This window comes from Antedon mediterranea, chromosome 7 (assembly GCF_964355755.1).
Source record: "Antedon mediterranea chromosome 7, ecAntMedi1.1, whole genome shotgun sequence".
NCBI classification, from domain to species: Eukaryota; Metazoa; Echinodermata; class Crinoidea; order Comatulida; family Antedonidae; genus Antedon; species Antedon mediterranea.
In genome coordinates this window covers 17,675,709-17,692,660 of record NC_092676.1, presented here as the reverse complement: position 1 = coordinate 17,692,660, position 16,952 = coordinate 17,675,709, and the positions used below count along the sequence as shown (strand labels likewise).

Here is a 16,952-nt window from a genome sequence, read left to right as displayed (position 1 = left end):
CGTAGTCAATGTGTGGTAAAATTAATGTGTTGTAAAATAAATGTGCTGTACGTTTGTCAAGATATTTTCTAATTCGTGCAAGTGTGTGGATTTTGAAAGAAAGTGTAGAGCTCAACTTACTGACATGGGTATGCCAGTTAAGTTGATTGTCAATGTGCACACCTAAGTGTTTGTGGTTAGTTACAACTTTGATCGGTTGTGCAGCAATCGATACGTCTATTGTTTTGTGTTTAAGCCGCTGAGGGACGCCAATTAACATCGCCTCAGTTTTGTCAGTGTGTAATGATAATCGGTTAGAGGTGAGCCATGTGTTAATTAGTGAGAGGTCAGAGTTGATGTTTCTGTTAATTATATGTATGTTAGAGTGCGAATAATAGAGGGTGGAATCATCAGCATAAAGATCAAGAGTGCCATGTTCTGGAACAGTGGCAAGATCATTGATGTAAATTGTGAATAACAAGGGTCCAAGAATGGACCCCTGAGGTATACCGTGTGTTATGGTGAGAAAATTAGAATAAGTGTTTTTGAATTTAACTGTTTGAGTGCGGTTAGTTAGATATGATGTGAACCACTCGATGCCAGATGAGGATACACCACACCGAGTCAATTTTCTAAGCATGATCTTGTGGTTGACCGTGTCAAAAGCTTTTCTTAAATCTATGAAAACTGACCCGGTGAGGCGACCCCCATTCATAGCATCGAGCCAGTTGTCACATGTGTTAGTAAGTGCTGTAGTGGTAGAGAAGTGTTTCCTAAAGCCTGATTGGTTATCTGAGAGAATGTTCTGTGCTGTAAGATAGTCATAGAGTTGGATATGAGCAGCGCGTTCAATGATTTTAGAGAGGATTGGTAAAACGGATATAGGTAGATAATTGTTGAGTTCGTCCTTGGCCCCACTTTTATATATGGGAACAACTTTGGCGATTTTTAGGTCATTTGGAAAAATACCAGATGAAAGTGAAAGATTACAGATAAATGTCACAGAAGGCGCAATAACAGGGGCTGCCAACTTGAGCAATTTGATAGGGTAACAATTTACTCCAAGCAACGTTCCACAGTCCAATCGACTAAGCTGCTCCAGGACAGACTCACAAGATACCCTCTGAAAATCAAATTGAGAATCAAATAAAGGTAAATAAGAACATGGATCAACATTATTAGCTGCAAGTGCATTGTCAAGATGAGTAGCTATATTTACAAAATAATCATTATATGCATTACTAATTTCATTTTCATTACAAGAAGCATGACCATTGATCCTAACAGAAGATGGCAACCAGTTAGACTTTGATGAGATCAAATGTTTCATTCCTTTCCACATCTTGCTGGTGTCATTCGCAAATATTTTGTTGTTGATAAGCCCAATTTTTCAGCCTTGATTTTACATTTTGAACGAAAGTATTTATTTGTTGATAAGCCCAATTTTGCAGTCTTAATAATGACCCTTCCACAGTGCATTTTACATGATATTGACCGAGGGTTTTTACGCCTCTATAGCCACTGATCAATACCATAATTAATGTACTTTTTTAAATGAATATTGAAATGTTTCAACATTCTCCAATTCAAAAAAACGGTCCGTTTTCGAGTTCATTCTTTTAGAGAGGTTGGAGTTTCATTTTGAACGAAAGTATTTATTTGATTGATAAGCCAAATTTCTAGTCCTAATGATTTGAGATTCAACGGGTTTTGCTTTCAATTGTATAATAACAGCCACATGTTAAGGAATATGAATCTCTTTATGATTTTAATATGGTTCGAAATGATATTACACCACACCAATTAGACAGCAACTGTGCAAGAGTCCAACTAATAAAATGAAAACGGAATGATCAATTAATTGAACATTTACAGCATAAGGCCCATACACTAGGACGATAACGATCGACGATAAATAGACAAATGTGCATTTTTAATACATAAACCAAAAGAAATATAAACAATTCCTTTGATGAAAATTATATTTTCACACGTCCAATCAAATGACGTCATGATTAGTAAGACCAATAATATCGTGACAATACAGCGATTTTATTGTTTTTATTTATCATGACGTCATTTGATTGGAATTTGAAAAACATTATTTTTATCAAAGGCAGCATAAATGATTATCCTATAGGTCTAGAACGAAAACCTTTCTAATTTCTTTTGGTTTATGTAAAAAAAATGCATGCTATATATTTATCGTCCGTTGTTATCGTCATAGTGTAATTGGGCCTTTATACAAAAAAAAATAAATTGATTACGAAGTTACATGTCATTTTCACCTATCACCAAAAAACTAACCTTTTCAACACTAATTAATTGTTACAAAGCCAATTTATATTATATATTTCATTAAAACTGAACTTTACGGTAAATGAAGAGTAAGTATCAGTTAATATGAATAATATAACTAGTAGGTCTATGAAGTTGCGTCCAGACACAGAACTGTGACATTACTATCATAAATGTTAAAACCACTTATAAAACCTTTTTTTAAAGAAAATATAATTGTGTTAGGAGAAGTCTAATAAACAAATAGATAATGTACAAACCTTTTTCTGGATTAATTAATGGAGCAGGCGTTCCTAATAATCTGCTGCTGCTACCTAGACTGATTGTTCACCTTCTGACGATAATTGATTGGACCCCCCACTGCATCTGATAACCAACAAAAAATTTACCAGGACTGTTTCAATGATTTAATATCTGACGGCGTATTATTATAACATTGGCCTAGATTGACAGTCAAAAGAAAGTTATTGTAAATACCTCCCTTTATGTTGACAGAGCCAAAATAAAGTTTTGACCATTATCGAATGATTATTTGACAGTGATTTATTATAATACCGGCCTGGTTGACAGCAAAAACGAAGTTATTATTTATTGAACAAGATTTTACAGATTTCCGTCTACATCTCAATAATACTGTATTATCAGCAAAGGCTTTCATATAGACTCTCTTCTCCCAGACGTTTTTTGGGTCCAGCAGCTACCTATAAATTATAGTCGAGTTTCCAAATTCACAAAACTGTCAGCCTTAGATACTAAAGCTACCGCTATGAAACAGCTTATTAATGAATGTGTCCTCCTGGGACATAGCTGGCTAGAGCCGCGGCGCGAAAAATGTAATCCACGTTAACTAAATCTACAAAAAAAATGTAATCCAGGTTAACTAAATCTACAAAAAAAATGTAATCCAGGTTAACTAAATCTACAAAAAAAAAAATGTAATCCAGGTTAACTAAATCTACAAAAAAAAATGTAATCCAGGTTAACTAAATCTACAAAAAAAATGTAATCCAGGTTAATTAAATCTCTATAATTGGCCTTTGCTTGAGAGAGACCAACAACTTGTGTGCATTATTATGTATATCTTTTTATTTTAAAATTCAACAAACGTCAAATGAATGCAAGAAAACGTAACCCAGGTTTCCAGGATTTTGATAAAGAGGGGGGGGGGGGGGGGTCGATATGGGAAAATATTTGTCTAGGGGTTCATGCGCCCCTGGAAGTCTGTTGAAGTTGAACTCGGTTCAAATTTGAACAATTTTTTTCCCCCTTTTCCTTTAAAATCGTTGATGTAAATGGGTGCACCCCTCCCCCCCCCCTAAATTCTCCCCTGGTTAACCATGGAGGTATACCTCCATGCTTTAACTAAATCTCTATAACTTGCCTAAAAATCAACAGAAAGACAACAGAAGTAAAGACAGTAGATCAGTCAATAAAATAAATTAAGAATTAATACATTTAGGTACAACAGTGAACACAGGAGAAGATGTTGAATTTAATTGATTTGTAAAGTCAGTCCTTCTACATGGAGCAGAGCGCAAAAAACCACAAACACTATAACAAGAATCTTGGGGTGATTATTAAAATAAGATGGCCATATGTTATATCGAAAATCTACTAAAAACAAAAAGGCATAGAATCAGTGAAGAGACCAAGTACCAAAAGATGGTAATGGATTGGCCATGTGATGAAAATGAAAACAATACTCATTGTATGACAGCTGTGACATGGAAACTAGGATCAAACATTTGACATTCATATTCAAGATGAGGACAAATGAGGGCAATGTTCTTGTTTTTTTGTTTATGTAGCTTTTTTCAATGGAGAACATCAGGCCGTCATTGACTGAAGTTGACATATGCATTGCTTTTACTTGAGAGACCGAAACGTATGTGCATTATTATGTATATCTATTTTAATTTTTTTATATATTTGTATATTTCGATTGTCTTAATTCTCAATGTGCAAATTTAACAATGGTTAATTTAAAAAAAATTACACTCTCTAATTGAGATCTCAGCAGAGACAAAAATAACTTACCTGTGTAAGATATTACCTCACAGATAGTGAGTGCTTCAGGTCCAGGTAGGTACACAATTACATATCGTCCAGTTATTGCTTGGTCACAAATCAATTCAATTGGATTTAATTCTGTCATAGCTGATGTAATTGTAGAACCACACTGTGTATTTTCAGTAAAAGGCGACACGTTGCTATTTCCAACACGAACTTCAGCATCAACCAATCTATACTCTAAAACAAAATCATAAACAATGGTTTCCTACACTCATATACAGATACCTTTAAAAAAAATCAATAACTTAAGGCTGTAATAAATTCCAGAATTAACTTAGGATCTTGTATAAGAAAAAAAGCGTGTTATTTTAAGAAAGCTATAGTAGTTTACAGTATACATGATAAACTTTTTAAAATGCGTACAATATTCCCAGACTATATTTATAACCTTACATTTTGCTAAAATTTGACATAAACTGTGCACTATCTTTGTTTTGAGTGAAATAAAAGTATCAACATTAAAAACAGTCAACAGGTTACATAGTAATTGTTATTATCACACTTTTAAAATCAAATAATAATAATTATTTAGGGATATTAGTTTTGTAAAAATAACTCCTAATCCTAAAATTGATATAATCATAAACCATATGGCCACTATCCTATTATTATGAAGATAAAACTCTTCCATCCTTACCACAACAATCATCTCTGTTGAAAATAACAATCTTGGCAATTGGTACTTGTAGTCTGAGATCCACATACCACCAAGAACTGGACGTTTCCTCTAAAGAATCAAAATAAAGTAACAATTAAAAGTGAATGTGAAGTATATTTACTTAATATTTTTTAACAAAATTGAGTAAATTAATTATTATTTTGACTGGTTGCAATAAATAGCCAGTACTGGAGGAATGACTCCTGTCATGTGACATTCAGTTAATTTAGTATAGAGATATGAGATGATATGTGAAATATATTACTTCTTTTTCTTTCTTTTCTTTCGATGAAATAATGTCATACCTGTAGGAATTATGGTTTTATTATGTATTGTATTTTGTTGCTGTTGGATTGAAACAAAGAAATGAAAGGTTTCATCAAGAATATACAATCTACTGTACCATATCTCACAAAAAAAGAAAGTCCAATTAAGATCGAAATGACGTATGTTTTGTTTCACTTACCGGTGTGTGTACAAGAGTTATCAAAGAAATCCCCAGATAAATTACCATCAATTGCTTTGTTGGCAACATGGGCAGCATGTGTAGAACTCTGATGAGCTTCAACAGATTCTGTTATTTCTACCTCTGTAATGAAATAAAATGTACATGCAATTGAAGGAAATTCTCAAAATGCCCTTGCATTAATCACCTCTGTTTCAACAGGCCATACAACCCTGTATTTTATATGAAGATGTGTTTTATAAAATATTTGATAAATTATTTGAAACACCAGAGTTCGGCAACACTCTGACTATGTATTATTGTTAATAGTTTTTTAATTCCCATGATGCAACAAAATATTAATTCATCTTCTGCAGTGCCGGATTCAGTTTACATACATTGTCATATTTTACTTTTGAAATACCGGTCTTCTTATCATTGCATGATAATTTTATATTTCTTATTTATCATATGTATGTACAGTTGATAAGGCCAACAGAGTTTCTTCACTGGGATAATAAAGTTTTTTTCTCACACGAAAATATTTAAATGACAAATTAAGGATGTAAGTTTGGTTTGCCATAAAGATATATATTTTGTTAAATTAATTTGATAGTACAGCAATATCGATAAAAAATAAACACAAATACTGTACACACATAAATTTAAAACATTAATAATGAATACTTTAATCATTTTAGACTTACCTTGAAGTATAGTGCTATCTGTAATAAAGATACAGTATAATAAAATTAACATATATATTATTAGTTAAAGTGGGTGTGAGACCCAATTTGGGTAACAACGATTTATCTATAGAAAAATGTCCTATAAGATAATTGGACATAAGTGGTGATATTTATTGTGTGTTTTAATATATATCTATTGAAAATTATGAATGAGTTGATAGGTCATTAGGACTTTTGTATTTTATATTGCTTGATCAGTTGTAATTACATGTTGATCATGAATGTAAATATTATGTGTGTATTGTTTTGTTTGTGTTTTTCTGCCAAGAAAACAATTTAGTCCGGTGGCAGGAAGGGGAATATTACCACCCGAAAGGGGAATATTACCACCCGAAAGGGGACAAATTGCCATCCAACTTTTCTAGTCCAGAATTTTTCGTAGATTACATTATAGGTGTCTATTCAATTACTTGTGATTAAAGGGGTCAAATGTCAATATTGACCAATTTTTCTAGACCAGAATTTTTCGTAGATTACGAATCTGGAAGGTAACAGATCAGGATATTTTTCGAGATATAAGGGATCAAAATTAAAATTTGACGAATTACAACAATGTATTATGTATATGATATAACACATTATTGAATTATAGGTGTCTATTCAATTACTTGTGATTAAAGGGGTCAAATGTCAATATTGACCAATCATAGAACGTACCTATAAAACCACATAAAAACTATATTTGAACTCGTCACTAAAATAATAGTCATATGTGGTTTTCATATCTGAACGGTCTAAAAAATTGGGAATATTTCATTTAAAGTTTAGGTAATAATTAAACTTTTTCAGCAAATGTTTAAAAAAAAAATGTAATCAGCATGAAGCATTTTTGTATGATTAACAATAAAGTGAACTACTGTATAGATTGTAAATTTTCTTCCTCATAGTAGTACCTTAATTATTACCTCCACCTAGGCAAAATTGTAACTAGCAGTCATCTTAACTGTAAAACACATAATTTTTACCTCCACCTATGAGGTTATATTTAAGCATTGCACATATATCCGCACACACTGTGTAGGGTACAATCCAGATCAGGACTCTCTTTTTATTCCTGGCGGGGGTTGCAATCTCTGATTGCTTTTGTTATCATTATTATTATGATCAGATCTTCTGTTTTGTAAAAAGCACTGTTAAGCTAAAATGTTAACCACAGATTCCCGTTTAATATTGATTTAATAAAAATAAATGTTTATCTCATTTAATAAATAAAACTACCTTTTCTTTATTCTGTACATGATAGGAACATTTGTATAATACTTTAGCTTGTTCATACACTAACTGTAATAATTATACAAAAATACAAAGTATGCAGTTTATACTTGACTTACCATATTCACATAGAAAACCTATTGAACCTCGATCAAATATAATTTTATCAAATTTTTTGTCATATATTTGTCTATCTGTTAGACTTAATCGAGCAACAACATGATATGGTTGCCAGAGGCGCTTGACAGTGTTACTCCCATTCTGCTTTTAAAATCTTGCTTTTTGGGTTTTAAGTACACATTTTGAGAGTGATTTTACTACCAATATTGTTATCAGCACTTACAACTATTGTATTGTATATTCTTTTTTCTTATTTTTATCAGCTAAACTGGATTTAGAAAAGATTTTTTTATAGCTTATAGCTAGGCCCTATCTAGCTGTGTGCATGCTATTGTCTTAGCAGTGTTCAGTGAAGCAAAGCCTATTGTTGCCTTAGAACTTTGGGACAGCATACATAGCATAGAAGATTTGTTTACAGGGCCTAGAGTCGGTGTATGTGTGATATTATTATTATAATCTACCATTGCTACGAGTAAACTATGTTGACCTATAACTATAGCTACTCAAAGCTACTTAACCTGAGACAATATGCTGGAAAAATTACTACTGCGGTTGGAAGTGTTTTGAAAGACTTGGGAATTTTCCATTATAGAGGTACCCGTGGTGGACGCAAGTCAAAATTTCACACAAAGAGTAATAAAGATATAGATTCTAAAAACCTTTCTAACATAAACAAGAAAGTACAAGAAGCAGTTAGGAAACAAAAGCCTGCAAAATATTTTCATTGGCGAGCAGGACAGATTAATGTTAATACCTGCTCAGATGACTTCTTACTACATGAAACCCTCATTCAAATTAAAGCAGCAAACCTTGACATCGTGTGTATGCAGGAAGTGAGACGGATTGGTACCGGTGCAATCTCACATGAGGGCTACAATGTATACTGGACTGGACTGAAAATCAAAAAGATGTATGGGGTTGCTATTGCCATCAAACAGTCACCCCATATCAAAGTGTCTAATGTTTATTATGTTTATGAACGTCTAATGGCAATAGACGTCACAATAAAAAATTGTAAATTAAGAATTGTGTCTGCGTACTCTCCTACGGAATCCGGTTCAGAATCATCAAAGGATATTTTCTATGCAAAACGCTCCAAAGTAACAAGAGTCGAGAACAACACAAAACTCTTACTGATGGGAGACTTTAATGCAACATCAACAATAACAACCAGAAAATCACTCTTTGATGGAAACCAGATTTCAAGACACAGATGACATTAGTAACGACAATGGCACAAGACTCATCAACTACTGCTCTGACTTCAAGCTATGCATACTGAACACCTGGTTTGACCATCCAAACGTTCATCGGATCACTTGGCATAGCAACGATGGTGTTACAAAGAAAATACTAGATTACAACATATGTGATCACTGGTTGAGGAAGTATGTTACTGACACAAGAGTCTATAACAACTATTATCTTTCGTCGGATCATAGAATCCTTGTGAGTAATATGACAACACCAGCCAACAAAGCAGCCAGGTGGAAGAAGCATAAAAAGAAAAAACAGAGCAAGAGAGCCAACATGAGTAAACGTAAAGATCGAGAAGTAAGAAATAATGTTAAAACAAAGATAGAAGAAGAAATTAATAAAATTACTTCCCCTGAAAAGACAACAAACACTACATCAACTGAGCGCTATACAACACTTATGACAGTGCTAAATAAGGCAGTTGAAGAAGTCCCGAAGAAAACAAGAAACCAAAATGCTCATCCCTGGGATGGTGATGAAAGACTACAACAGCTTATAAAAGAAAGAAAGAATATTAACAAAAGCACAGTTACCTACAAAGAAGAGGAGATCAAGGCTATGCAGAAAGCAATTAAGATAAGGGTGAAGGAACTACGGAATGAATATTTGTATGAAGAAGCAAGCAAGTTAAATGAAGCCCACCAAAATAGAAAAATATTTGATTTATGGAGAAAAGCTAAGGAGCACGGTGATGTTATAAGAAAAGCACCAAAGCCTATAAAATGTCCTGGATTACGTGAACCCCTTTAAGATCACTTTAATCCAGACCGATCTAGCCTTAAAATCCCAGATGAAATTAGCACACCTCCAGAATATATTATCAACCTGAGACAACCAGAATTTGAGATAGACAATGAACCTCCGTCCAAGAAAGAAATTATTGATGCAATCGGACATCTAAAAGGTCGCAAAGCTACCCTAGATGTCGCTTCTGAAATGTTGCAAGTTGCCACAGAGAACCCAGTATTCGTCGACCATGTACATAGACTGTTTGAGGAAATTTGGAGAACGAAAGAAGTACCAAGTGATTGGGGACTGTCCAAATTAACAACCATTTGGAAAAAAAAAGGCAGTCCACTTGATCCATCAATGTATAGAGGAATATCGATTGGGTCTACATTTTCAAAGATACTTATGGTTATCATTCTTTCACGTTTTTCCATCTTTTATGAAAGTCAACTTCTACGCACACAGTTTGGATTCAGGTCCAACAGAGGTTGCAATGATGCTATATATGTAATCAAGCAGATCTAGGAAATTGCGTATCGCTCAAATCGCAAACTCTATACATGCTTCATTGATTTAACAGCAGCATTCGACCATGTGAATCGTAATCTTCTTTTCCTAAGCGTTCGTAATAGGTTTCACTTAAACCAGTCTACTACTATGATTGATATTATACAATCACTGTACAGCTCAACGAAAGCATACCCTGCTGAAGACGATCCAAGTGATGATAAGTTCGAAACATTTTCTGGGGTGCGACAGGGTGGTATTGAGAGTACCAGCATGTTTAACCAATATTTTGATTACGTTATTAGAGTGTTCAAACAACGCTGTAAAGATGCTAGTTTGGATAGCCTAATGATACAATACCTAATTCCTATTGAAGCTACAAATCGTGCTCAAAGATGTAAAGCACCATCAAGGGGCATCTATGACGACTTTGAAAGTGGCTATGCTGACGACTTTGCTGTAAGCTCCTGGTCACAAGAAGAACTGCAAACCATTGTGAACATCTTGAATAAAGTTTGTCTGGAATTTGGTCTAAGAATTAGTGCCCCCAAAACAGAAACCATTATATGGAACTGGAAAGAGGAAGTTGAAGAATACCCAAGATGCATCATACAAATTGGCGGCGTACACATTAACAACGTAACACACTTTAGATACCTTGGTGTATGGGCTACCTACAATGATGTTCATATTGGAGATCAAGAAGTAAAATACAGAATCAATTCAGCCAAAGGAGCATTTGCAGAGAATAGGGCATTGCTTACCAACAGAACGATCCACCTACAAACAAGAATGATGTTTCTTAATGGTCTAGTTAGGAGTAGACTCACCTATGGTTGCCATGCTTGGAGGGCAACAGGAAGTGAAATGTCCAAACTTAGCACAACATACAAAACCTTCCTAAGAAGAATGCTAGTGAATGGCTTTCAAAGAGTCTGCCCACCAAACCATGTAGACATATCCTCAGATGAAGAAACAGATGAAAACTATATAGACTGGCGTTACGTAATTGATAATGACGATCTCTACAAAATTACTGGCTGTCAACCGCTAGAAGAATATGTCTACAAGCAACAATTCAACTGGATCGGACATGTAATTAGAAAAGAAAATGAAGATCCTACAAAAATTCTTACTTTTCACACAACACAAAGTAAACGAAGAGGTCGGAAGATACCATCAGTACTTGATAGAGTTGTACAACAAAGTCAACTTACTAGATGCAACTTCATTAGAGCCTGCTTCAACAGAAATTTATAATTCCCAGCAATGTTTTAACTGTATATATGAACTGTTTTATAAGTTGTTTTGTGACTGTGTAATTTGGTAGTAGTCACTCTCATACTGTAGGCCTACATTTAAAAGTAACACATCCAAATGCCAACTTCAAGTCAATGGCTACCAGATGTCTCTGTGAGACGGTTATTTGAACCAGTACCAGTACCAGTATTGCTTTTACCAGGTTGATTAGAACCCCATGCTGTTACAGATGAATCTAAAGCTTCTCCTGTTTCCCACTTCCAGTTATGGTCATCCAACTTTGATAATCCAGCTTCACGAGATAACCCAATTAAGTATTTATCACCACTAGGCTGATTATTTGGACAGTTATTGTCAAGATATTGAAATACAAATTCAACTTCTTCAACTGTTGTGAGACTAGCAAGTTTTCCATTTGAAAATCCACATTCATCTTTTGCTATGGTCACATTTATTCCTTCATAATATTCAACTCTAAAAGCAGTATACTGTGATGACTGATAGTAAAAAGTACATACTGAAAAAAAATATCAGTGTTATAAGTAAGCACGAAAGGTGCCTAAAAAATACCACCTAATTTCACCACCCTGAGATGTCCATTGACATCCTCATACCAAATTGACAAACAACAGACATTTTATCCACTGCAATAGGCACTCTAGACCCCCCCCCCCCAATAAGAAGTGCATTAATCTATTTAGACTTATCAAATGAATGAAGGGAAACAATTCCAATGTTTATAAACATATAATGAGGTTGGAATCCACTATCTCACATTTAAACATACTGTATTTACTGAAAAAACTTTTTTTAGGGAAATAACTTAAAAATAATATTTTTGTGGATTTTTACTTTTATGTTGAACCAAAACAACGAAAACGTTGTTTTGGTTCAACATAAAAGTAAAAATCCACAAAAATATTATTTGGAACCAGATGAATTTATTCAATGTTAAAAATAATAGTTTTGTTAAAATAAATCTATATTAAAACGATGAAAAGCATAACATCGGTATATGAGAGAAATATGAATTATTCTGTAAATTTACATGATTAAATGTGGTTAGCTATTTTACATTTCAAGTTTACTGTCCCTAGTCATTGCTCCACCCATAACCTGTATCATCTTTATTGTTTTCGGTCACAGATACATCATTAAAAAGGTTGTTTGAATGACTATTCTGGAAACCAGTCAGACATATAAATGCTCCCTTTCTTTTATCCATCCGTATTGTGTAGTAGATCTGAATGTTTTTCTGGTGTGGTGTCTGTTTCAATCCAAGTGATGAATAAATAAATGAAATTAAATAAAATGTGAGCACAATCGGTCAAGGGGTTGCGACAGCAACAATGCACCATGACAAACAAACTATCAGCAAATGAGAAAGCTGCATTGTGCAGTATTAGAAAAATTTTATTTTTATTTTACTTTTTTATTTTTAAATAGGAAACAGTATACAAGTAACAAAAAAATTAGGTATAGTAGAAACCGCACTGCATTATAGTAAATGTACTATAATATGCATTATATATTCTTTATATGTGCTAGATAATAACATTGGTAGCTGGTGGTACTGTATATGCAATACTGTATCTAAGGTAGGCTACTTGGGCCCAGGGATCTCTAGTCAAGCTTTAGCGGGATTTGTTAGGACCAAAGCAGGGCATCGATGGTCTGTAATATGCCATTTTGGTATTCCTACAATGTGCGAGATCTTATGGTTGCTTGTAGTATCTGCAATATATATGTAGACTACTTGGGTAAAGGGTGGGGTCTCTAGTCGATCCTTTAGCAGGGTCCGCCAGGACTAAGGCAGTGCATAGGTGGTCTGTAATAGGTCAATAATGTTTCATCGAAGATGTCTTCTGTTTTGGCGTAAGGCATATCCCTATGGTGAAACTGTCCACTGTTGTGGTCAGCTTGATATTTGACATAGGAATATGAAAACTGAAGTGTTCCTATACAGGTATGAAACCATCCTGTTAACATATACAACATATACCTCTTCAAATCAGTTTTAAGGAGTTGAACTCGATATTAGAAAAAGTGTTCAAAATAAACAGTTTCACACTGACTGCTCAATTGACTTGTCTCTGATAATTGTTGGAAGAACATAATTTGAAGAAATAGAAGTACTATTTTTAGACAAAAGTAAAAAAGATTGGTGTCTGATTTGTATTACTTTAATTTTTTTTCATAGAAGATGACCTTAAACAGCATAAATGCTGACAAGGGTATCCTCACAATAAACAGATAAAACACAACAAATAATTGCAAAACAAAAAAACTGAACATATAAGGAAGAAACTTGAAAATAGAAACAGCTTACCAATTGGAAAATCAGTGGATTGTGCCATCGTTGTAGGTATTGGTATTGTTGGTTCTGAAGCAGTGCTTTGTGCTAGACAATAGTATAGAAAATATTCTGAAAGTTAATTATCTACATACCCACATTCACCATATTAATTTATGAAAATGACACAATCTGGATCTATCTACAAAGATTTCAAGTAAAATATCATGGAGAAATTACCATAGCACTTCTGTTTGTGAAATTGGTTTTTTTTTGCAGGTACTATTGAATTGGTATATGCTGCTGAGTATTAAGCTAGTGAATTTATAAAACTATGTGTTATGATGGATGTGTGACGATTCAGCTGTGACATTCGCGCTGTCGTCCAGTTTAACTTGACCATTAAACTAGCACATTTTAAACTACTAGTACAATAAAAAGGGTACAAAGCAAATAAATGATTACTAAAGATAAATTGTATCTAGATATAGTTCAACATAATCTGTACTGTATTGATTTTTCCTATAATTGCTTGCTGTTTGTTGGTCTTACCTCTGTAGATTTTCACTTCACAAAGAGTGACGGAATCCTGTTCCTGATAAACGCTTACATATTGACCAATTACAATTTCATTACAAATGAATTCTATAGGATTTGATGCCACCATAGACGACGAGACAGTATTTCCACATTGTGTATTTCCATCAAAAGGCAAATGATCGTCGTTACCAATACGAACTTTAGCTCCTATCAATCTGCTTTCTAAATAGAAATGAGACACATACTGTGTTTTCAATATAATTTACTAATATAAAATCTATGTTTTTTTTCAGGAAGTGTTTTTGTCATATATATCATTTTAGTAGTACAATATACCTTAAACTGTTTTAATGTAAGTGCTTACCACAACCAGGACAATCACTCCCACAACAATCATGATCTCTGTTAAAAATTACAACTTTTGCAATAGCTGTTGGTGTCGCAAGGTCAACATACCACCATTGATCACTACCCGGACCTAAATACAAATATAAATTATATCCTGGATGATCATATCAGTATAGAGTAGACCCCCTCTTTTAGGACACTTTCCAGTAAAACGAGGGGAAATATATATTTTAACATTATGGCTAACCCCTGCTCATAAAGTAGAAAGGGATGCATTGTTTTTTTTTTCATTAGGTTAATAAGGCACAAATTATAGAGGGCATGCATATTTCATCAATTTAGTAATTAATTATTTGGCTTATTTTAACTACTCTATGACTGAGGAGTAAGTAGGTCTATCCTAGTAGTAGTAGGCCTATAGCTAGGACCAACAAAGTTTATTTATAAAGTAGAATGGCTTCTTAGGGCCTAGCTAGGCCCATTTTATATTATATATTTAAAGGTAGGCTAGCCATATAAACCTGTATATAATATAATTGCACTATATGCTAGGCCTACATTTACTATATATTTAATTTAATTGGTGAGATTGTTGTATATTTTTTTAAACTTTAATTGAACTGAAAATCTACATCTGCATATATGAATCTATTAACATCAAACATAGGATCTTGGATCACATTAATTTCAACTAAGCATCATATATCAGCTAGGACCTACCATGTAGCACACACACACACACACTTGAAATTGGAGAATGATATTGCCTGAAGTTGAGCTTGTGATTACAAATTAAAAACCAAATATTAAATTAAATAATTATAAACACATGAATAATTGTCATGATTGCGCACCACTAAATATTAATTACCATGTGTACCAAATCGTTTTAAAAAGTACAAAAAAAAAAAACATTGAATGTGGACCACAATTAAAGGAAGGTATAACAACAGTTCTTGGAAATTCTACAGGTTTGTGGTTTTTAATTAATTAATTTAATATGCACATTGTTAGATGTCAAAAAAATTAATATTTCACAAACATAAGCAATATTTGTAACATTTTTATTTTTTAAAGGTTTTTTTGCATTATCAGTTCCAGCGCGACGAAAGATCAACATTTCGATAACCGCGTTTTTTTTCCCGTCACATCCAAAAATATTCATGCGTGAATGCACGCCTTCTATAGATTCTGCCTCAACCTAATAGCAAAAAAATTATTCGACAGGGACACATTTCAGTGTGCAAAATGTTAATTCAACTATTAGTACAAAAACCACAGAGACCAAAGAATTGTATTCATTTATAACGTCTTAAAAAAAAAAAAAATTGTTGGGTCCGGCAGGTGTCTACTGTATTATGTGCATTCACATCATGGAATTCTCTATTGCCTCCAAAATATTAAATTTTTAAACATAGAGTGCATGACAACATCTCCATAACGACAACCATCTTCTTCTTATCGTATCCACAAACTAGATATTGTGTTTCAGCCACAGCAGCACACAATGATATCCAGTTGCAGTGGTGTTAGGATTAGTTCGCTATAGATGTAGTACTACATTACCTAAATCCAGGTTCGCCTGTATATAGGAATACAGACACTCTTAACTTGACCCACAACACCAGTGACTGGTTGTGTATTAGTACGTACCTCCTACTCGTCTTGAAAGATGTACTAGGTTCTTTAAAATGAACACGAGCAATGTGTAAACACTGGGCCTATGGATTATAATACTTATCCGAGAAGACTTGTTCTACCACCAGAACCATGGAGCAAGCCTCAAACCTACGGATTAATGTTCACTGTCTTAACCGCTCGGTCACTTACTCACAACTATGATCAACGGTTACTCTTACTAACCTGTATGGGAACATGATCCTTGGTTATAATTGGTGTTTGTGTTGCCATCAATAGCTTTATTTGGCGATCCATTTGAGTATGTGGAACTTTGAAACGCTTGTACTGAGTCTGCCATCTGAATCTCTATAAAGTATAGTTAAAGACACTATCTCTGTAGTTGTTGATTTATTAAATTATGGATATATATTAATTTAAAAACATTAAACCAGGCCTTCCTTGTATGTTTTATAAAAAGAGAAAACAATATACACATACTACCTTTAGTAGTTTGTGCATTGAATGTTCTATCATGGAAGTTTATGCCTATGCTGAAAACAGTGGTAATGTACAAACTTTGTATTTCTTGCTATATAGAGGTTACTTTTGTTGTTCATATGTAGGCCTACTGTTTTTTATGTCATGATTATGTTTGATTAAGGAAAGGCGAGGGGAAAAAAAACATATATAAACAGCTTTCCATTTGAAAATGTGCTGGTTTGTGCCATAGTTGTAGGTTCTGTTGTGCTTTGTGCTAGAGTTTTTTGTACTGCAAGTTTTTTCAAATAAAATATCTAAATGCAACCATTCAGCAAATAAAATATAATAATTTCTATCTATTTTAAATGTATTATACTGCCCACT

General features: G+C 33.6%; 1 protein-coding gene across 1 annotated transcript in view; it reads right to left on the bottom strand.

Annotated features, from left to right (window-relative positions):
* LOC140055459 (uncharacterized) overlaps positions 1-16,952 on the bottom strand; it is a 46,522-nt gene that overhangs the window by 20,888 nt on the left and 8,682 nt on the right. Inside the window, exons 5-12 of the mRNA XM_072100798.1 lie at positions 16,332-16,454; positions 14,485-14,598; positions 14,133-14,342; positions 13,617-13,688; positions 6,161-6,178; positions 5,475-5,597; positions 4,988-5,077; positions 4,315-4,527 (exon numbers count right to left, since the gene is read on the bottom strand). Of these exons, the coding sequence (XP_071956899.1) occupies positions 4,315-4,527; positions 4,988-5,077; positions 5,475-5,597; positions 6,161-6,178; positions 13,617-13,688; positions 14,133-14,342; positions 14,485-14,598; positions 16,332-16,454 (963 nt within the window). The remainder of the gene's footprint in view (positions 1-4,314; positions 4,528-4,987; positions 5,078-5,474; positions 5,598-6,160; positions 6,179-13,616; positions 13,689-14,132; positions 14,343-14,484; positions 14,599-16,331; positions 16,455-16,952) is intronic.